Source organism: Sus scrofa, chromosome 9, assembly GCF_000003025.6.
Source record: "Sus scrofa isolate TJ Tabasco breed Duroc chromosome 9, Sscrofa11.1, whole genome shotgun sequence".
Lineage (NCBI taxonomy): Eukaryota > Metazoa > Chordata > Mammalia > Artiodactyla > Suidae > Sus > Sus scrofa.
Genome location: NC_010451.4, coordinates 92,872,752 through 92,894,592, shown reverse-complemented (window position 1 = coordinate 92,894,592; position 21,841 = coordinate 92,872,752). Strand labels below are relative to the sequence as shown.

The following is a 21,841-nucleotide window of genomic DNA, read 5'->3' as shown; positions in this document are numbered from 1 at the left end:
CAGCAAGCGATGACTCAAGGATGTACCCCTGACTGCTGTAACTCAGAGCCCACAACCCTAAACTCTGGGTTATACAACTTCAAGGAGGCAGAGAGCTTGTTGCCTACCCAATATCTAGGATCTAGAGAGTCAGCCCTGGACCACGTGTTTCTAGGCCTATCATTACATGAGGAATGAGGAAAACAGAAGGTCCGCAATTTAAGTTTTTTGTATATATAGCCAAACCCATTCCTAACTGCTTCATTGCTTTTTTTTTTTTTCCTTCTGATGATGCCATTGTCTGCCTGCAAGACACATGTGAGAACAGGGACTAGCCCCAATGTATAGTGGCTATGAGACACCCACCAAATGCTTATATAAAGTTCTAACAGAACACAGTCATGTTCATTTGTTTCTGAAGGGTTACTTCTGCACTATAGTAGCAAGGTTGAATATGTGTAACAGAGACCATATGGCCTGCACAGCCTAAATATTTACTCTATTACCCTTTATAGACAAAGTCTTCTCTCCCCTGGCCTGGAACATGTGCTCCATGTAATCACACAGTTTCTCTTCTTCCTACTCTTTCAGCACCTAGAACAATACCTGGCACAAAGCAAACACTGAGAACACGTGTCCTGAATGTCACTGAAATAAGTTAGCCAGCTCTGGGTGCCCTTGAATATTTATACATCTTTCTGTATAATCAGAAGTTAGTGTTTGGGCTGCATTTTGTGGAGTGATCCACCTTTTTCTCCAGTGTTTCCAACGTTCCAGCAAAGGCACCTGAGCTTGATGTTGGAACGTCTGCCACTAAACAGAAAGGACTCCTGCCTAGCTTGGAACGTAAAATGCCCTCATGGAAAGCAGGTGCAAACAGGCTCTGTCAACCTCAGTCTTTCGGAAGCCATCACGTTTGGTTGCAGCTTAACATGCGCATGGCCTGACACATCCTGACAAGCACCTGTCAGGGTGCAGCCATGTGACAGATGTGTGAGGAACTCTATATGACAGTCCTGAGGCTTACTTAGAGTCCAGTGATGGCAGGTAGGGGACAGTCACTTAGCTTCATGGACTATTTTTCAGGGATCTCGTTCCTGGGGCTCTAGGACAGAAAGTGACTGCCACGACAAAGGAAGCTTCAAAAAAGTACCTGTTTTATCACAAACCAGACATCCATTCCTACATCCTCAAGCTGATTAGTGTCATACGAAAGTGCTTGGGGTTTTTTTGTAGCTTTTGTATACAGTTACAAATATGAACAGTTCATTTTTTACACAAGCAACCCCCCCAATGGACAGAAACACTTACCCCTATCATCCTTGAAAATATTATTGAAAATGCTGGTTGCAGACCTCCGTTTATAATGGCACAAAATATGCCAACCACAAAATAAGGCCATTCAGTTATATTCAGCTTCAGAATCCTCCAAAAGGAAACTGGAGGTACGTGTTCATCCTGGAGAACACAACACATTACAACAGACTAGTAAGGAAAAGAACTGAGAGTGGAGTGTGCTGGGGGTTTGGGATGAAAATGCTATAAAATTGGGTTGTGATGATTGTTGTACAACCATAAATGCAATAAAATAAAAAGAAAAGAATTGACACCTAATTGATTTAAGTGATGTAACGTTCTTCTGTATATATGGAAATTTAAAAATGAATAGATCTTATTCCTACTTCCATATCAATTGATGGCTATCTAACTTTGAAACGAGTGCTGACAGATTCTATTATATTCCTCCTTTATTTTTAAGAAGTAGATGATGATTTCATAAACTTTTTTTTTTAGGATCCTGCATGCAGAGGCTTCATGTGGGATCTCAGTTCCCAAACCAGGGATCAAACATGGGCTGTGTTGCAAAATACCAAATCCCAACCGCTAGACCACCAGGGAAGTCCTCTGATTCCATAAACTTTTAAGTCTGACTTGACATTTTAAACGTGACAAAAAATTTTATAAGTAGGGATGAAGGAATAGATATGTTTATATATGATGACCTATTATAATGTCTCTACATTATAAATTCTATTTCTAAAATTCTTGTCCTATAAATTGTCGTTCTTTTGTTTTGTTTTGTTTTTTTTGGCCATTACCTGGGCATGCAAATGTTCCCAGGCCAGGGATTGAACCCATGCTATAGCCGTAAAAATGCCAGGTCCTTAACCTGGAAGCCACCAGGGAACTCCCACAAATTCCACCTTGTGTCTAAAATGTTGAGATTTGGGTTTGTGGAACATGTGAGGGAAGAGGACAGGAGGCTTCTGGATAACCCCTTCTTGTTCCCACTCCTGTCCCAGCCTTGGCCCACTATTAAAGACAACTCTACAGGTTTTTCCGTACCAAGCCTTCTTTTGTACTAAGCTTTCTGTCTTGGCCTTGTGGTCCCTTGATACTCTTGCGAGTTGATCTTCTTAGTAGACTGGATCCGAAATCTTTTGGAGACATGTCCAAGGCATCAGCTTCATCCACTGCATTTTCTAATTCTATTTCATTGCCTTTTGTCTAAAAAAGAAATATGCATAAGCTGGTTAGGTTAAGTTAATCAATGAAAACTAATCATTGAATATATGGTATCAAAGTAAATGGCAATTTAAGTCCTTACAAGAAAGGATCAAGCTAAACTGCTATTTTCTGGTGTGGTTACATTTGAAAGTTAAAGCCACTAATAAGGAATCACATTAAATATGCTGAAACAAGATGACATCCATTATGTGTATCTTATATAGCCATTTCCTTTTCCCAGTTTTTTGGGGGGTTTTTTGTTTGTTTTTTGCTTTTTAGGGCCATAACCATGGCATATGAAGTTCCCGGTTTAGGGGTCAAATTGTAGCTGCAACTGCCAACCCAAGCCACAGCCACAGCAATGTGGGATCCAAGCTCTGCTGCCACCTACACCACCGCTCACAGCAACGCCAGGTCCTTAACCCACTGAGCAAAGCCAGGGATCTAATCCACATCCTCATGGATATTAGTTGTATTGTTTCCACTGCACCCCAACAGGAACTCCTTGAGGTTTTTTTGGCTCAAATATACTTGCTGTGGACTAGTATCCTTAATAGAAATATGTTGCAAATATGTGAACCAACCACATTTGTCATTGTGAATTTTTTAAGAAGTCACATTTAAAAAGAGAGGGAGGATGAAGGCATGATGGCAGAAGAATAGGGGGATATCCTCACCCTCTCCCAGAAACACAACCAAAAAAAACACATCTACAGATTAAACGACTCCCACAGAATAGCAATTAATCGCTGGCAGAAGAACCTAAACTCCAATAATGGCAAGAACCTCGTGACATAACTGGGTAAAACAAGAGAAAAGGGGAGAGTGAGAGAAGGGGAATCTGGGCTGGACGGGTGCTCCCAAAAGGGAACTGTGGAGGAGAAAGGGATCCCCCACCCTGGAAAGTCACCTACTTGACGGAAAGATCAACTGAATTGGTGGGATCTCCAGATGCAGAGAAGAGCGCAGCAGTAAGACTGAGATCTGAAAATCAGAGTGAGAACCAAACAGATCATCTCAACTATTGGCACAGTCACCAAAAACCGAGACACTTGGGTGGGGGCTGGGCACAGAGACCTCGGCTCCGGAGGTTAGTCCCTGGGAGCAGGCTGGGTTAGGTGGTGCGGAGACTGCTTGGGGGACTAGGAAACAGTCTGTAGGGTTGGCAGGGCAGAGACTGCCTAGGAGACTAGAAAGCTGAGTGTTGTGGGTGGAGGGAGCAATACACTAAGGGCTGGGGAGTGGAAAGCCACATCAGGAAACCCGGGAGAAGAGCTGGATCTGCAGGAGAGACAAGGTGCCAGTGAGGGGAGAGGAGGAGGGGTGAGCTGCCATAGAATACTCCCCATGCCACAGCAAGCTCACTTGCCCACCAGCTATCAAAAAGCTGTGCTTCCCAGTGCATCCCCCCTTCCTCTACCCCATGCATGCTGGACCTGAGGCTGCCTGCCATCCTGGAGGGCTGACCTCACCATTTGCAGGAAGCCGACCACCACAGGGGCTTTCCCTGCCCTGGCCTGCCTGCCCTCTGGAGGGGCTACACCCCACAGAGCAGCACCCAGCACCGCCAGCCCCCTGGAAAAGGCCCACAGCCCAGAAAGCTAGAACAAGTTTGGCCTGGCTGTGCAAAATCTGCCTCCATTTTGGGGCAGTCCTGCCAATTCTGGCTGCCCTAGGGAAGAGCGCCTTGGATTCTCAGTGGCCCAGCTAGCCTATCCCGCCCTTAGGGGGTGCTGCACTCCCATGGAATAGCTGCCCAGCATTGCCAGCCCCCTGGAAGAGCCCCACAGCCCAGAAACACCAGATCAAGCTCTGCCTGGCCGCATGAAATCTGCTTCCATTGTGGTGCAGACCTCCCAGTCCTGTCTGCCCTAAGGAAGTCCTCCTTTGTTTCAGAGAGACCCTGTCAGCCCTGCCCACCCTCAGGAAAAGCCATGCTGCCTCAGAGAAGACCGACCAACAATGCCAGCCCTTGGGAAAGATTCTACAGCAGTGCCAAGGCAAACCCTGCCCGGCCATGGGGAATACAACTCCACCAAGAAAAAGAAAACAAGCAGCAAGATGAAGAAGCTGAGAAACCACCCCAAGTTAAACCAACAGGAGAACTCACCTAAAGCAGTCAACAATGAAACAGACCTCTACAGTCTGACAGACTTGGAGTTCAAAAGGGGGATAGTGAAAATACTGAAGAAATTAAGAGAAGATATGAACAGTAATGCAGACACCCTCAGAAAGGAACTAGAAAATATAAGGAGGAGCCAAGAAAAACTAGAAAATTCATTTGCAGAGATATAAACTGAACTCAGGGCAGTAAAAACCAGAATGAATAATGCAGAAGAACCAATTAGTGATGTGGAAGATAGAATAATGGAAATCACCCAATCAGGACAGCAGACAGAAAACCAAATGAAAAAACACGAAAGCAATATAAGAGACCTATGGGATAATATAAAGCTGGCCAATATACGCATAATAGGAATTCCAGAAGGAGAAGAAAAAGATAAGGGGATGGAAAATATATTTGAAGAAATTATCGCTGGAAACTTCCCAAATCTAAAGGATACTGATTTTAAGATACAGGAAGCACAGAGGACCCCAAACAAGTTGAACCCAAATAGACCCACACCAAGATGCATTATCACAAAAATGGCAAAAGTTAATGATAAAGAGAGGATCCTAAAGGCAGCAAGAGAAAAGCAAAATGTTACCTATAAGGGAACCCCTATAAGGTTATCAACTGATTTTTCGACAGAAACTCTACAGGCCAGGAGAGAATGGCAAGAGATATTTAAAGTCCTAAAAGGAAAAAATATGCAACCTAGAATACTCTATCCAGCAAGAATATCATTTAAAATAGAAGGGGAAATAAAAAATTTTTCCAACAAACAAAAGCTAAAAGAATACAGCAATACAAAACCCAGGCTAAAAGAAATATTGAAAGGGCTTCTCTAAACCAAAAAGGAAGGAAAGAAAGGGGAAAAAATGAGGAAAAACTAGGATTGAGGAAACCCACAGGGAGCAGTCACTCAAATAAGCCAGCATACAGATTAATCATGAACATGTTTAAAACAAAATAAAATTAAAAAGAAAAAAAGAGTCATCAAAATCATAAAATGTGGGTAAGGGAAGTAAGGAAATAAATAGACTGTTTTTAAAATTTTTTTTTCTTTTCTCTCTCTCTCTCTCTCTCTCACTTTTTTTTCCTCTTCTTAATTTTAGTATAGTAATGAAGTATTTGAACCTACAGGACCATCAGGCTAAAACACACAATTATAGGAAGGGGTTAGCATACTTAAAAAACAGGGGAACCACAAATCAAAACCAAACACTGCATTCACAAAAAATGAAAAGAAAAACACTCAAGCAGAAAATAATTGGAGACCATCCAACCAAAAAAAGAAAGGAAGAATGGAGAATCATAGAATCAACTGGAACACGAGGTTTAAAATGGCAATAAATAATCATCTATCAATTATCACCTTAAATGTCAATGGACTGAATGCTCTAATCAAAAGACACAGAGTGGCTGAGTGGATAAAAAAGCAAAAACCTTCAATCTTCTGCCTACAAGAAACTCACCTTAGCACAAAGGACACACATAGATTGAAAGCAAAGGGGTGGGAAAAAATATTTCATGCCAGTAGACATGACAGGAAAGCAGGAGTTGCAATACTCAGACAAAATAGACTTTAAAACAAAAGACATAAAGAAGGACACTATTTAATGATTAAGGGATCAATTCAAGAAGAGGATATTACTGTCATCAACATATTTGCCCCAAACACAGGAGCACTCAGATACATACAACAAATATTAACAGACATAAAGGGAGAAATTGATGGGAATACAATCATAGTAGGAGACTTTAATACCCCACTCACATCAATGGACAGATCCTCTAGACAGAAAACCACTAAAGCAACAGAGATCCTAAAGCAAACAATAGAAAAGTTAGACTTAATTGACATCTTCAGGACACTACATCCAAAACAATCAGAATACACATTCTTCTCAAGTGTGCATGGAACATTCTCAAGAATCAACCACATACTGGGACACAAAGCTAACCTCAACAAATTTAGGAGCATAGAAATTATTTCAAGTATCTTCTCTGACCACAGTGTCATGAAACTAGAAATCAACCACAGGAAAAGAAATGAGAACAAACCTACTACATGGAGACTAAACAGCATACTACTAAAAAACCAATGGGTCAATGAGGAAATCAAGAAGGAAATTAAAAAATACCTTAAGACAAACGATAATGAAGACACAACCTCTCAAAATCTATGGGACACCACAAAAGCAGTGCTCAGAGGGAAATTCATAGCAATACAGGCCTTCCTCAAAAAAGAAAGATCTCAAATTGACAACTTAACCCTCCACCTAAACAAATTAGAAACAAGAACAAAAAAGTCCTAAAGTCAGCAGAAGGAAGGAAATTATGCAGATCAAAGAGGAAATCGATAAAATAGAGATTCAAAAAGCAATAGAGAAAATTAATAAAACCAAGAGCTGGTTCTTTGAAAAGGTAAACAAAATTGACAAGCCCCTGGCTAGACTCACTAAGAAGAGGAGAGAAAGAACCCAAATAAACAAAATTAGAAATGAAAAGGGAGAAATCACAACAGATACGTACTGCAGAAATTTGTACTGTAGAAATACACAATACCATAACAGAATACTATGAAAAACTATATGCCAATGAATTGACAATCTGGAAGAAATGGACAATTTTCTAGAATCTTACAGCCTGCCAAAACTGAATCAAGAAACAGACCAACTGAACAGACCAATCACTAGAAATGAAATTGAAGAGGTCATAAAATCACTCCCTACAAATAAAAGTCCAGGACCAGATGGCTTCACAGGTGAATTCTATCAAACATATAAAGAGGAATTGGTGCCCATCCTCCTTAAACTTTTTCTTTTCTTTTTTTTTTTTTTTTTTTTTTTTTTGTCTTTTTGAAATTTCTTGGGCCGCTCCTGTGGCATATGGAGGTTCCCAGGCTAGGGGTTGAATCGGAGCTGCAGCCACCGGCCTACGCCGGAGCCACAGCAACGCGGGATCCGAGCCACGTCTGCAACCTACACCACAGCTCACGGCAACGCCGGATCGTTAACCCACTGAGCAAGGGCAGGGACCAAACCCGCAACCTCATGGTTCCTATTCGGATTCGTTAACCCCTGCGCCACAACGGGAACTCCCTTAAACTTTTTCAAAAGGTTGAAGAAGAAGGAACACTCCCAAAGACATTCTCTGATGCCACCATCACCCTAATTCCAAAACCAGACAAAGATATGACCAAAAAAGAAAACTATAGACCAGTATCTTTGATGAACATAGACACAAAAATTCTCAACAAAATTTTAGCCAACCGAATCCAACAACATATCAAAAAGATCATACACCATGATCAGGTAGGGTTCATCCCAGGTGCACAAGGATGGTTCAACATATGCAAATCAATCAATGTCATACACAACATTAACAAAAGAAAAGTCAAAAACCATATGATCATCTCAAAAAATGCAGAAAAAGCACTTGACAAAGTCCAACATCCATTCATGATCAAAACTCTCGCCAGGGACTTCCTGTCACAGCGCAGTGGTTAACGAATCCAACTAGGAACCATGAGGTTGCGGGTTTGGTCCCTGGCCTTGCTCAGTGGGTTAAGGATCCGGCGTTACCATGAGCTGTGGTGTAGGTTGCAGACGTGGCTCGGATACCGAGTTGCTGTGGCTCTGGCATAGGCCAGTGGCTGCAGCTCTGATTCGACCACTAGCCTGGGAACCTCCATATACCATGACAGCGGCCCAAGAAATGGGAAAAAGACAAAAAAAAAAAAAAACCTCTTGCCAAAGTGGGTATAGAAGGAACATTCCTGAGCATAATCAAAGCCATTTATGACAAACCCACAGCAAATATAATACTCAATGGGGAAAAACTGAAAGCCTTCTCACTCAAATCTGGAACAAGACAAGGATGCCCACTCTTACCACTGCTATTCAACATAGTTTTGGAAGTCCTAGCCATAGCAGTTAGACAGACAAAAGAAATAAAAGGCATACAAATAGGAAGAGAAGAGATAAAACTGTCACTGTATGCAGACATGATACTATACATAGAAAACCCTAAGGACTCCACACAAAAACTACTTGAACTTATCAACAAATTCAGCAAAGAATGAAGGATATAAGGTTAACATTCAGAAATCAGTTGCATTTCTGTATACCAACAATGAAATATTAGAAAAGGAATACAAAAATACAATACCTTTTAAAATTGCACCTCAAAAAAATCAAATACCTTGGAATACACCTGACCAAGGAGGTAAAGGACTTATATGCCAAGAACTATAAAACATTAATCAAGGAAATTAAAGAAGATGTAAAGAAATGGAAAGATATTCCATGCTCCTGTTGGAAACATTAATATTGTAAAAATGACCATACTTCCCAAAGCAATCTACAGATTCAATGCAATCCCTATCAAATTACCCATGACATTTTTCACAGAACTAGAACAAACAATCCAAAAATTTATATGGAACAACAAAAGACCCAGAATTGCCAAAGCAATCCTGAGAAATAAAAACCAAGCAGGGTGCATAAATCTCCCAGACTTCAAGCAATATTACAAAGCCACAGTCATCAAGACAGTGTGGTACTGGTATCAAAACAGACAGACAGACCAATGGAACAGAATATAGAACCCAAAAATAAACCCTGACACCTATGGTCAATTAATCTTTGACAAGGGAGGCAAGAACATAAAATTGGAAAAAGAAAGTCTTTTCAGCAAGTACTGCTGGGAAACCTGGATAGCTGCATGCAGAGCAATGAAACTAGAACATGCCCTCATACCATGCACCAAAATAAACTCAAAATGGCTGAAAGACTTAAATATATGACAGGACACCATCAAACTCCTTGAAGAGAACATAGGCAAAACACTCTCTGACATAAACCTCATGAACATTTTCTCAGGTCAGTCTCCCAAAGCAACAGAAATAAGAGCAAAAATAAACCCATGGGACCTAATCAAACTGAAAAGCTTTTGCACAGCAAAGGAAACCAAAAAGAAAACAAAAAGACAACTTACAGAATGGGAGAAAATAGTTTCAAATGATGCAACGGACAAGGGCTTAATCTCTAGAATATATAAGCAACTTACACAACTCAACAGCAAAAAAGCCAATCACCCAATGGAAAAATGGGCAAAAGACCTGAATAGACTGTTCTCCAAGGAAGATATACAGATGGCCAACAAGCATATGAAAAAATGCTCAACATCGCTGATTATAAGAGAAATGCAAATCAAAACTACCATGAGATATCACCTCACACCAGTCAGAATGGCCATCATTAAGAAGTCCACAAATAACAAGCACTGGAGGGGTTTTGGAGAAAAGGGAACCCTCCTGCACTGCTGGTGGGAATGTAAACTGGTACAGCCACTATGGAGAACAGTTTGGAGATACCTTGGGTATCTATACATAGAACTACCATATGACCCCACAATCCCACTCTTGGGCATACATCCAGACAAATGTTTCCTTGAAAAAGACACACGCACCCGCATATTCATTGCAGCAGTATTCACAATAGCCAAGACATGGAAACAACGCAAATGTCCATTGACAGATGATTGGATTAGGACAATGTGGTATATATACACAATGGAATACTACTCAGCCATAAAAAAGAATGACATCATGCCATTTACAGAAACATGGATGGAACTAGAGACTCTCATACTGAGTAAAATAAGTCAGAAAGACAAAGACAAATACCATATGATATCACTTTTATCTGGAATCTAATTTACAGCACAAATGAACATTTCCACAGAAAAGAAAATCATAGACTTGGAGAATAGACTTGTGGCTGCTTAGGGGGAGAGGGAGGGAGTAGGAGAGATCGGGAGCTTGGGGTTATCGGATACAACTTGGAATGAATTTACAATGAGATCCTGCTGAGTAGCATTGAGATCTATGTCTAGATACGTATATTGCAACGAAACAAAGGGTGGGAAAAAATGTATACATGTAAGTGTAACTTGGTCCCCATACTGTACAGCAGGAAAAAAAAATTTTTTTAATTTTAAAAAATCTAATTAAAAATAAAAAATAAATAAATAAAAAGAGAGGGAAAAACCAATCTTAACTATATTTTTTATTTAACTTAATGTAGCCGAGATTTTTATTTGTATGTGTCAATTTAAGGCTGCACCTGAGGCATATGTAAGTTCCCAGCCTAGGGGTCCAATCAAGCTGTAGATGCTGGCCTGCATCACAGCCACAGCAATGCAGAATCAAAGCTGCATCACAGCTCACAGCAATGCCAGATACTTTACCCACTAAGTGAAACCAGGGATTGAACCTGCATCCTCATGGATACTAGACAGATTTGCTACCTTTGGGCCACAATGGGAACTCCATAATATATCTAGGACATTAAATCAATGCAAAGATTTTGAGATATTTTGCATTCTTTTTTTATAAAGGCTTTGGACTCCAGTATGTCTTTTCTATTTAATAAGTACTTCAATTCAAGATTAACCACTGCTGAAGTGCTTAATAGCCAAATATGGCCAGTGGCTACCGGAGTGGAGAGCTCACTTTTAAACCTCTCTTAATGTTCATTTTCTGTAATTATCTCTCTTTATTTCTCCTTTTTTTTTTTTTTTGTCTTTTTAGGGCTGCACCTGTAGCATATGCACTTTCCCAGGCTAGGGGTCGATTCAGAGCTTTAGCTGCTAGCCTGTGCCATAGCCACAGCAACACAGCATCTGAGCCGTGTCTGCAACCTACACCACAGCTCATGGCAACACTGGATCCTTAACCCACTGAGCGAGGTCAGGGATCGAACCTGCGTCCTCATGGATACCAGTCAGTTTCATTAACCACTGAGCCACTACGGGAACTCCTATTTCCTCTCTTTTACAGAAAAAGAAAAAGAAAAAATATTGAAAACACTGGTCTGATCCTGATCCCTCCCCACCACTTATTTTTTTTCCCTCTTCTCAAGATAATCAAGTCAAGTAACATTGATTTATAGCACCAAACACAACAAAATCAACTTAAACCTGAGATTCTCTAGGAAAACGCTAGACTTAGTCTATACCTGCACTGTAACAAGTTTGAAGTAAATGCCTTTCTCCTTCATGAGTTCATCATGACTGCCTTTCTCCACAATGACTCCATCATCAAAACCAGCAATGACATCGGCATTGCGAACTGTGGACAAACGATGGGCTATCACAATGGTGGTCCGGCCTTCTCTGGCCTACAGAGAGAAGAAATTTGGTTGTTGAACACATGAACAATTATATGGAAAAATTCATTCCTTCAGTTTATATGTACTGACCCCCAATGCTTTGGACACTGCAAAACTGCGTTAGCTATAAAAGGTAGTCTCTGGTTTCAGTAAATGTATAGTTACTGGTTTAAAAGGGTGTCTTTTGGTGGGAATATAAATTGATACAACCACTATGTTATAAACAGTATGGAGGTTCCTCAGAAAACTAAATGTAAAACTGCTATATGATCCAGCAACCCATTCTTGAGTATATATCCAGAAAAAACTATAATTCAAAAAGATACATACACTCCTGTATTCATAACAGCACCATTCACAATAGCCAGGACATGGCAACAACTTAAATGTCCATCGGCAGATGAACGGATTAAGAAGATGTGGTACATATACACAATGGAATACTACTCAGCCATGAAAAACAATGAAATATTGCCATTTGCAGCAACAGAGATGCAACTAGAGATTCTCATACTAAGTGAAGTAAGTCAGAAAGAGAAAGATAAATACCATATGATATCACTTACCTGTGGAATATGAAATATGGCACAAATGAGGAGTTCTCATCGTGGCTCAGCAGTTAACAAATCTGACTAGCATCCATGAGGACACAGGTTCGATTCCTGGCCTTGTTTAGTGGGTTAAGGATCCCATGTTACTGTGGCTGTGGTGTAGGCCAGGAACTACAGCTCTGATTCAGTCCCTAGCCTGGGAACCTCCATATGCTGCAGGTGTGTGTGGCCTTAAAAGGCAAAAAAAATAGTTTAAATTAAATAAAATATGGTACAAATGAACCTATGTACAAACAGAAAGACACTCAGACATAGAGAACAGACTTGTGCTTGCCAAGGGGGTTGGGGGAGGAAGTGGGATGGATTGGGAACTTGGTTATTAGATGCAAACTATTACATTTAGAATAGATAAGCAATGAGGTCCTGCTGTATAGTACAGGGAACTAGATCCAATCTGTTGGGATAGACCCTGATGGAAGATAATACAAGAAAGAAAATGTAGATAGACGTATGAATAGGTCATTTGGCTATATGGCAGAATTTGGTGCAATATTGTAAATCAACTATGATAAATGGTGTTTTATTATAATAAATAGAAACACAAATATGAGTTGCATATTAATATTATGTAAGCCTCTAAGTATTTAATTCACAATCCCATCTGTCCCTCTTTTGGTTCACAAAATGTTGAGCAACTTGCTTTTTCCTCTCTCAACTATCTATTATGCACACTTAAAACACGATGTTTAAAGAAACAGTGCTGTTTCATTATTCAAGAGGGGGAGTTGGAGCCAAGATGAGTTTGAATTCTTTGTGACACCTGACCTCAGAGGACTTATGGGTTAATAAAACCTTTCCACATTCTTGTCCTCACAGAGCTATAGCCTGTTTACCACCATGTGACAGAGACCAAGCCCACAGTGCCTGAAACAGCATGAACACTCAAGTCCAATTTGATGAATGAGTCACGCAGACTCAAGAAGTGCATGACTGTCAAACACTATTGATGGCCAACGTCATTTCATGGTCAGGTAATTTCCAACATCATCGGCTCTCTGCCACTCTCCTGGGGATAAGAGGTTTCTCATTTCCCGCACAGTCTTCACTGGGCATTTAGTATCTTGGGAACTAAATGTGAACTTTCCTTTTTTAACAACAGTCATATTCTCTTCTTGTTGACAATGGTAGAGACTCACAAAACCTAAACAACAGGGTTATCTCTAAGGCTAAGTTTTCAAGATCACAATGAATACAAATTTTCCGTTGAGTCTAAATTTCTCATTGATTAACTTTTAAAGTTTGCAAATATCTATCAATGAAAGTATATTCATCTCTACCTAAAAAAATGGCAGAGAAATAAATCGAAGTTAAAAAGATCCAACGAGGCTTAATGATTTTAGGGGCATAAAGAATCAGTTTAGAAGTGGCTGGATTGGGGGTTTAGGATTGGCATATGCCTCCGATGGAATTGCTGACCAACAAAGATTTGCTATACAGCACTAGGAACGCTACCCAATATTCTAGGATAACCTACATGGAAAAATAATGTAAAAAAGAATGGATGTATATATATGTATAACTGAATGACTTTGATGTACAATAGAATTATCACAACACTGTAAATCAACTATACTTCAAAAAACTTTTTAAAAATAAAAAAATGTAAATCATAAAATAAATTTAAAGCAAACAAATAATATTGGGGGAATCAAGAATGGAATGGTCTTATTCCTGTAAACCAGCTATGTTTGAACTGAGGTTCACACACCTTATCCAGGGCCACCTGAACCACTGCTTCACTCTCCGAGTCCAGCGCTGACGTGGCCTCATCCAGCAGGAGGATCTTCGGGTTACGAACCAGGGCCCGAGCGATGGCGATTCTCTGCTTCTGTCCACCACTCAGCTGGGCCCCTCTCTCTCCAACCAGGGTGTCAAATTTCTACATCACAGAAAACACAGGAGGAGTAAGCAACAGAAGAAGCTCTGTCAGCTCAGATTTTAGGGTGGGACGTCATCACATAAACAACACAAGCCTCACAGGAGACATGGTCCAATTTCTTAAAGCAGAGTGATAAGCAACCCTAATGAAAGGCATACATCTACTCCCAGTTGCTGCTGCTAGAGCTTTAACATCTGAATAACCTCCATTTCCCTAAGTAGGAGGTTCCTCCAGTTTAGAGTCCTTTCCTAACGTCCTATACATCAGGCCAGACCCCGTGACCCTCTCACGTGACAAAGATCGAGAAAGACATACGTTAGGCAGTTTCATGATAAAGTCATAGGCGTTGGCTTCCTTCACAGCTTTCTCAATCTCTTCCATGGTGACATTTTCCCGGCCATAGCGAATGTTCTCAGCTATCGTGGTGGCAAAGAGCACGGGCTCCTGGCTCACCACGCCGATAATTTCCCGCAGATACCTTACGTTGATCGTCCTGATGTCCTGTCCGTCAATACTGACCTGAAGGAAAAAATAGGTGTGATCTCACCCGCTGCTGATTGTGATGTGTGATCTGCAGAGGTCACCGCAGTAGCTAGTTCAGCAAGGGGCATCTCACCACGCCCTCCGTGGGGTCATAGAGCCTCTGCATCAGCTGGACCGTCGTGCTTTTCCCACAGCCGCTGTTGCCGACCAGGGCCACCGTCTGCCCGCTCTCTACCTTCAAGTTGAGCCCCTTCAAGATCTACCAGGATGAATGAAGAATAAGCTTACAGGTAATACATAGATATTGAGTGATGAACCAACAGTTTGATTCAAAACTGGTTTAAATACACCCTTTTATTTTTTTACAATCTCTAAAGGAAGATATCAGAAACTCAACATCCAATATACTGTTGGATCACTAATCAGTCATTTCTCATTGTACCTTAACTTCATTTCGAGATGGGTAACTGAAGTGAACGTTTCTGAATTCCAGATTTCCCTTGATATTATCTGGTTTGTGTCCATTCTTCGAATAGCTGTCAATGCTTGGCTTCTAAACAGAATAAAATTGCAGAAGATGACTAGATTACAATAACTACTTTTAATGACATTTATTGAGAGTCAGATGAAGTGATAAAGAAATCAACTTTTTTAGACAGATACAGAAACAGCCAGCCCAGACTTACGCTATCAATGATTTTGAATATTTCATAAGCTGCTCCTCTTGCATTTGCAAATGCCTCAATGCTTGGAGAGGCCTGTCCAATACTAAAAGCCCCAATTAACACAGAAAAGAAGACCTGAGGAATGTGAAAGAAAACCATCAGTTTACTTAAGGTTTAGTACAATTGTTTTTATACTTCTTCTAGGATAGCTAATTAAATGTTTAAATGGAAAGGCAATAGACAAATACTGGGTGTTAAAAATATTTTTTAAATGAAAGTACTTTTCAGTTTAGAATGCAAAATTAGTCTTACTGGCTGAATGGAACAGTAAATTCTATATTACTAGAATGTTTTTATCTTTCAGTGGCAAAGAATTTTGGTTTAGATCACTAGCATGGTATAGTGGAAACAAACCCTAAGAGAATCAGAAACCTATGGTCTGAATGCTGAATTAAATACTAACTGGATGTACGTCTTCAGGTGACTGATTCCCTAAAGTCTCTGGGCTTCAATTTTTTAATTTGCAAAAATAAGCAAGATTCTATCCTTTTTCCCTGCCTGGCAATCTTAGTGTTGTTGTACCAAACAATATATATGAAAATATTTTGTAAATTATAAAGCACACATTCTTTATCAGATTAATTCTTTTTTCTCTCCACCAGATTGTGTTTTCTTAGAGGTCTGATGAACAAGCTCTAATTTTTTTTTCAGTTTGCCCCAGTTTCCTATCAATAGACTTGACATCAGTTCTCTTTAATCCCTGAAGAGAAACAATGTCATTATTGATTTCTTTCTAACTCACAGTAGTTACATATTATCCAACAATGCACATAGAAGGAATTGTGCTAAGTGAGGCTATAACCATTTTCTTGATTAGTCCTTACAGCAACACTAATGTTATAGCACCTTGTTCCTGTCATTTCCCTTTGGCAGAAGAGGTAACAGAGTCTTGAAAAGTCTAGGTGACTGAACTAAATCATACAGCTAATAAGTGGCACAGGTGGTATGTGAACCAACTTGGCCTGATACCAAATCCCACGCTTTTGTTCACTGTTCTTTGTATTATTCAATAATTCTTTAAAAACATATTGTCTAGCAGTCAAGCCAACACCACTAAATTTCACAGGCATAGTGAAATGAATCATTAACAGTGATTTATTTCCTAATATAACATCACTTACAGTGATTACTTGTCCAATAGTATATTCATTTGAGAGGACCAAGGTGGTCCCATACCAGAATGCCAGGGCATAGGATGCATAAATCAACAGGAAAGTGGCACCATTAGAAATGTTGGCTGTAACAGCTTTCTTTATTCCAATCCTTTTGGCTTCTTCCAAATTTTTGTTATACCTGGGAGAGGTAACAAACACTGTCACACATCTTTATGAATCTTACAGAAAGGGTCACTAGAGTATCATAGTTATTAAGTAATAAGGCTGTGCCCAGCCCTGTGGTAGGTTTTTTTACATATGTTGTCTCCTTTTGTCTACATTGACCCTAGGATATTAGTACATTTTAATCCCTTCTTATAGAAGTAGAAACTGAGGCCTTATGGAGACAAAGTTAATTTGTGGAGCCTTAGAAATAGTGAAGTAAATGAAGTTCTATTTAGTAAACTTCCAGAACCTGCATTGTTTCATACACGAGACAAAAGACAAGCTGTGAAAACACTCGTGTTTTCTCTTTAAAATCTGCATGTGTTTTAAGTGTATTAATCAAATGAAGATATAATACTAGAAACTGCTCAATACAGCTAGGTCATTTAACTCTCTGAACATCAAGGAAGCACTGAGGACACTTTCCTCTCTGCTTTGCCTCCTTGTGGGGCTGCTGGTAAGATACATTGGTGAGAACATTTCGAGAGCTCTGAATTGCCGTGTAAGACTTTTTACATGTAAATAAACTGCCCAGAATATCTTACTGCCGTAGACATTTATTTTTAAAATTACTGTCCTGAAGAAATTATTTGGCTTAAAAGTATATAAAATCCATCATTATGAACCAGTGCCCTCTTCCTCAGCCTCTCCTCCCATTCCCTCTGCCAGTGCTTTTGATAGGGGTCCTGCCATGGCTGCTTCTTGCTGAGGAAGGGGCTCTCGCCTGATGTCTTGGGCCACCCAAGGCTTCTGCCTCAAGGACAGAGCAAATTAGGTTTGCAGCACATCTCTAACACTGTACCCTGTTCATAGCACCAAGGTGTGCACTCCATTAGCCAAACCTAGAGGACACCATTAATACATCTTACAGTCAATATAGGGAAATTCTACAAAAGAGGGCAAAAGCAAGGAAGCAAACAAAAAACAAAAATAATGTTAGAGACCTCTAAAAGGTATTTCTCTCCCTTGTTCTAATCACTTAACACTTACTCTCAAATGACAATTCAAGGACCTTTTAAACTGGGAAAGTGGCTAATTTTTGATGTTCAAGGTACAGGAGATGGCCTCTAACTTTACCTTCATTTGAAAGGAACATAGCAGACTGTTCTGCTTAAGAAGAAATGGGAAGATAAGCCAATGGGGCCCAGACATAAAGAAAAAGAAGCATCTTTGTAAATATAGAATCAAGGTGAAATTATTAGAGAAATAGGAGAGATTATAATTGCATCTTAAATCTGTCTTTATCCTCTTATTTCATTTTTTATTTTATAATGTTTTTTATTTTTTTCATTATAGCTCTTGAGAACTCACTGCAGAACAGAAAACATTTCTTTGCAGAAAGAAGTGCTCACAAATGTTGAAATGAAAGAATTTATTTCCATATAGAATTTGTATTTTGAAGTCATTGATCCATAAACACATGGCTGTGTAAATATTACATAGGATTATATTAATTTTTTGGAGAATTGTCTCATTAATTAGAAGCCAAGCCCTGCTCAGTTATGAGCATGCGATCATGACTTTTTAAAACTACTTCACCAACTACCAGTTACCAAATCATGGCCAAATTAAATTTATATGACTACTGCATGCACTAGAGAGAAAACTGAAATGGAATTTCATAGTGATAAAATGGTAACATATTATTCAAGTGTCTCTCCAATAACGTAAATCCTCAACTTGCCAGTTATAATCTTTGACAAAAAGTTATTTTTGAGAAATGTGTTTCAATGGTTGATATATATCTCTCCCACTTTTTAAGTGGATTGGATGTGAAAGAATCACTAGGCATAAATTATGCATGATTACATTTAAGGAACTTTAATGCTTGTGACTCATACCTTGTTATTATTTCCTTTATTTCAGTAGTGCTTATCAAGACAAATGCAGAAATTATTTCACTGATTTGCTGGGTCCCAAGCAGCCAGAGGAAACATTTGCAAAGGAAGAAGCAACAAGGAAGAAAATCATTTAGACGCCAGAAAAGATAAATGATATAAATGATAAAAGAAGGGCAGAAGGAGCAAGGAGACACAAACAATATTTGTTTTACATGGACTTTTTGATTAGCTTTTCAACAAAAATGTCACATATACAAGACCAGATACTAAAATCATCAGTTCATTAAAAGCTTTAGTATGAAAATGGTAAAAGTGTGAGTTCTTAAAAGGGGCTAAAGTTACATAACAAAAACACTGACTTTTAGAAAAAAATTACTCTTCTTAAATAATATGGACATATTTAACAATGATGCAAATAACCACTTACCAGAGCAAGGAACAATTCTGATTAAGCCAAGAGAAAGCATACTAATAGGACAACATAAGGGAATTATAAACAAGAGAGAAAACAAATCATTTTTAAATTAAGGAGAAGTGCAGCTCCAGCTCTGACGCAACTGCTCGGGAGTGCTGGGAAATAGGTTCAAGCCCCAGCTTGGCACAGTGGGCTAAGGATCCTAAGTGTGGCTTAGGGTGCAGTTGTGACTTGGATCTGATACCAGTCCCAGGAGCTCTATATTCCAAGGGGAGGCCAAACATTAAAAAAAAAAATTAAGGAGAATAAAAGTATTCTTTACTGAATTGAATTCCCTTTAAATTCTGAGAGAATTTACAAGAGCTAGCTTCCTACTACACCTACTAATTTTAAGAGAAAATCAGGCTAAGACCTTAATTACTTGTCTGTGTGGAATAAGAGAAGGGAAGTGTATGAACTAAAAAGAGGAGTTCCATGGTGACTCAGTGGGTTAAGAACCCAAATAGTATCCATGAAGATGGGAGTTTAATCCCTGAACTTGCTCGGTGGTTTAATGATCTGGATGTGGCTAGGATCTGGCATTGCTGTGGTTGTGGTTTAGGGCTCATGTCTATGGCTCTGACTTTATCCATAGCCCTGGAACTTTCATAGGCTGCAGGTGTGGCTCTAAAAAAAAACCAGACAGACAGAAAGAAAATAATTAGAAAACTGAAGGATTATATTTGGCCTAAGAATAGTTTTGGAAGTCCTAGCCACGGCAATCAAAGAAGAAAAAGAAATAAAAGGAATCTAATTTGGAAAGGAAGAAGTAAAATTATCACTGTTTAAAGATGACATGATACTATACCTAGAAAATCCTAAAGATGCTACCAGAAAACTGTGAGAGTTCGTCAATGAATTTGGTAAAATTGCAGGATACAAAATTAATACACAGAAATCGACTGCATTTCTATATACTAACAATGAAAAATCAGAAAGAGAAATAAAGGAAACAATCCCATTTACCATCACATCAAAAAGAATAAAATACCTAGGAATAAAGCTACCTAAAGAGACAAAAGACCTGTACTCTGAAAACTGTAAGACACTGATGAAAAAAATCAAAGATGACAGAAACAGATGGAAAGATATACCATATTATTGGAATGGAGGAATCAATAGTGTCAAAATGGCTATACTACCAAAGCCAATCCACAGATTCAATGCAATCCCTATCAAATTACCAGGGTCATTTTGCACAGAGCTAGAACAAAATATTTTAAAGTGTGTTGGGAAGGACTAAAGACCCAGAATAGCCAAATCCATTCTGAGAAAGAAAAACGGAGCTGGAGGAATCAAGCTCCCTGACTTCAGACTATAGTACAAAGCTGTAGTCATCAATACAGTATGGCACTGGCACAAAAACAGAAATATAGATCAGTGGAGTGGGACAGAAAGCCCAGAATTAAACCCACACACCTAAGGTCAACAATCTATAACAAAGGAGGCAGGAATATACAATGGATAAAAGACAGTCCCTTCCATGTGTGGTGCTGGGAAAACTGGACAGCTGCATATAAAATAATTAAATTAAAATACTCCCTAATATCATAAACAAAAATAAACTCAAAATGGATTAAAGACCTAAATATAAGACCAGGTACTGTAAAACTCTTAGAGGAAAACATAGGCCAAACACTAACATAAACCAGAGCAATATCTTCTCAGATCCACCTCCTAGACTAATGACAATAAAAGCAAAAATAAACCAATGGGACCTAATTAAACTTAAAATCTTTTACACAGCAAAGGAAGCCCTAAATAAAACAAAAAGACAACCCACAGAATGGGAGAAAATATGTGCAAATGATGTGACTGACAATGATTATCTCCAAAATATATTAAACACCTCCTACAGCTCCATACCAAAAAAACAACCCCATCAAAAAATGGGCAGAAGATCTAAACAGACAAGTCTCCAAAGACATACACAAGCCAAAAAACACATGAAAAGATGTTCAACTTGACTAATTATTAGAGAAATGCAAATCAAGACTACTATCAAGTACCACTGTATACCAGCCAGAATGGCCATCACCAAAAATTCTATAAACAATAAATGCTCAAGAGGGTGTGGAGAAAAGGGAACCCTCTTACACTGTTGGTGGGAAAGTAAACTGGTGCAACCACTATGGAAAACAGTATGGAGATTCCTCAAAAAACTACAAATAGAACTACTATATGATCCAGCAAGCCAACTCCTGGGCATCTATCCAGAGAAAACCATGACTTGAAAAGATACATGTACCCCAATGTTCATTGTAGCACTATATACAATAACCAAGATATGGAAGCAGCCTAAATGTCCATTGACAGAGGAGTGGATAAAGAATATTGGTGCATATAAACAATGGCATATTACTCAGCCATACAAAGGAATGAAATAATATTATTTACAGAAACATGGATGGACCTAGAAATTATCATGATAGGTGAAATTAGATAGTGAGACACTAGTGTCAGATGTGATCACCAATATGTGGAATCTAAAAAAGGGCACAGTGAACTAATTTGCAGAACAGAAACTGACTCATAAGACGTTGAAAAACTTTTGATTACCAAAGGAGACAGGTTGTGTGGGGAGGCATGGGCTGGGGGGTTGGGATGGAAATGTTCTAAAGTTATTTGTGATGATGGTTGTACAACTATAAATATAACACAATTCATTGAGTTAAAAAAAAAAAAAAAAGGATTGACCAAGATGGAAAGAACCTTAGGCCCTCAGGATTTTTCTTTGTCTGTCTGTTCTTTCTTTCTTTC

The 21,841-nt window shown here is 39.2% G+C and overlaps 1 protein-coding gene and 1 long non-coding RNA gene across 3 annotated transcripts in view; one reads left to right on the top strand and one right to left on the bottom strand.

Moving 5' to 3' along the window:
- LOC102164596 overlaps positions 1-18,931 on the top strand; it is a 35,474-nt gene extending 16,543 nt beyond the window's left edge. Inside the window, exons 2-4 of the long non-coding RNA XR_299046.2 lie at positions 13,197-13,351; positions 14,098-15,032; positions 18,653-18,931. This is a non-coding gene — a long non-coding RNA (uncharacterized LOC102164596). The remainder of the gene's footprint in view (positions 1-13,196; positions 13,352-14,097; positions 15,033-18,652) is intronic.
- The window catches only part of LOC100522455 (multidrug resistance protein 1), an 88,747-nt gene that overhangs the window by 31,882 nt on the left and 35,024 nt on the right, over positions 1-21,841 (bottom strand). For both annotated transcript variants that reach the window (XM_013989592.2, XM_021102516.1), the window contains exons 9-17: positions 16,589-16,760; positions 15,429-15,542; positions 15,185-15,295; positions 14,876-15,001; positions 14,575-14,778; positions 14,089-14,259; positions 11,617-11,778; positions 2,326-2,487; positions 1,291-1,437 (exon numbers count right to left, since the gene is read on the bottom strand). In XM_013989592.2, the coding sequence (XP_013845046.2) occupies positions 1,291-1,437; positions 2,326-2,487; positions 11,617-11,778; positions 14,089-14,259; positions 14,575-14,778; positions 14,876-15,001; positions 15,185-15,295; positions 15,429-15,542; positions 16,589-16,760 (1,369 nt within the window). The remainder of the gene's footprint in view (positions 1-1,290; positions 1,438-2,325; positions 2,488-11,616; positions 11,779-14,088; positions 14,260-14,574; positions 14,779-14,875; positions 15,002-15,184; positions 15,296-15,428; positions 15,543-16,588; positions 16,761-21,841) is intronic.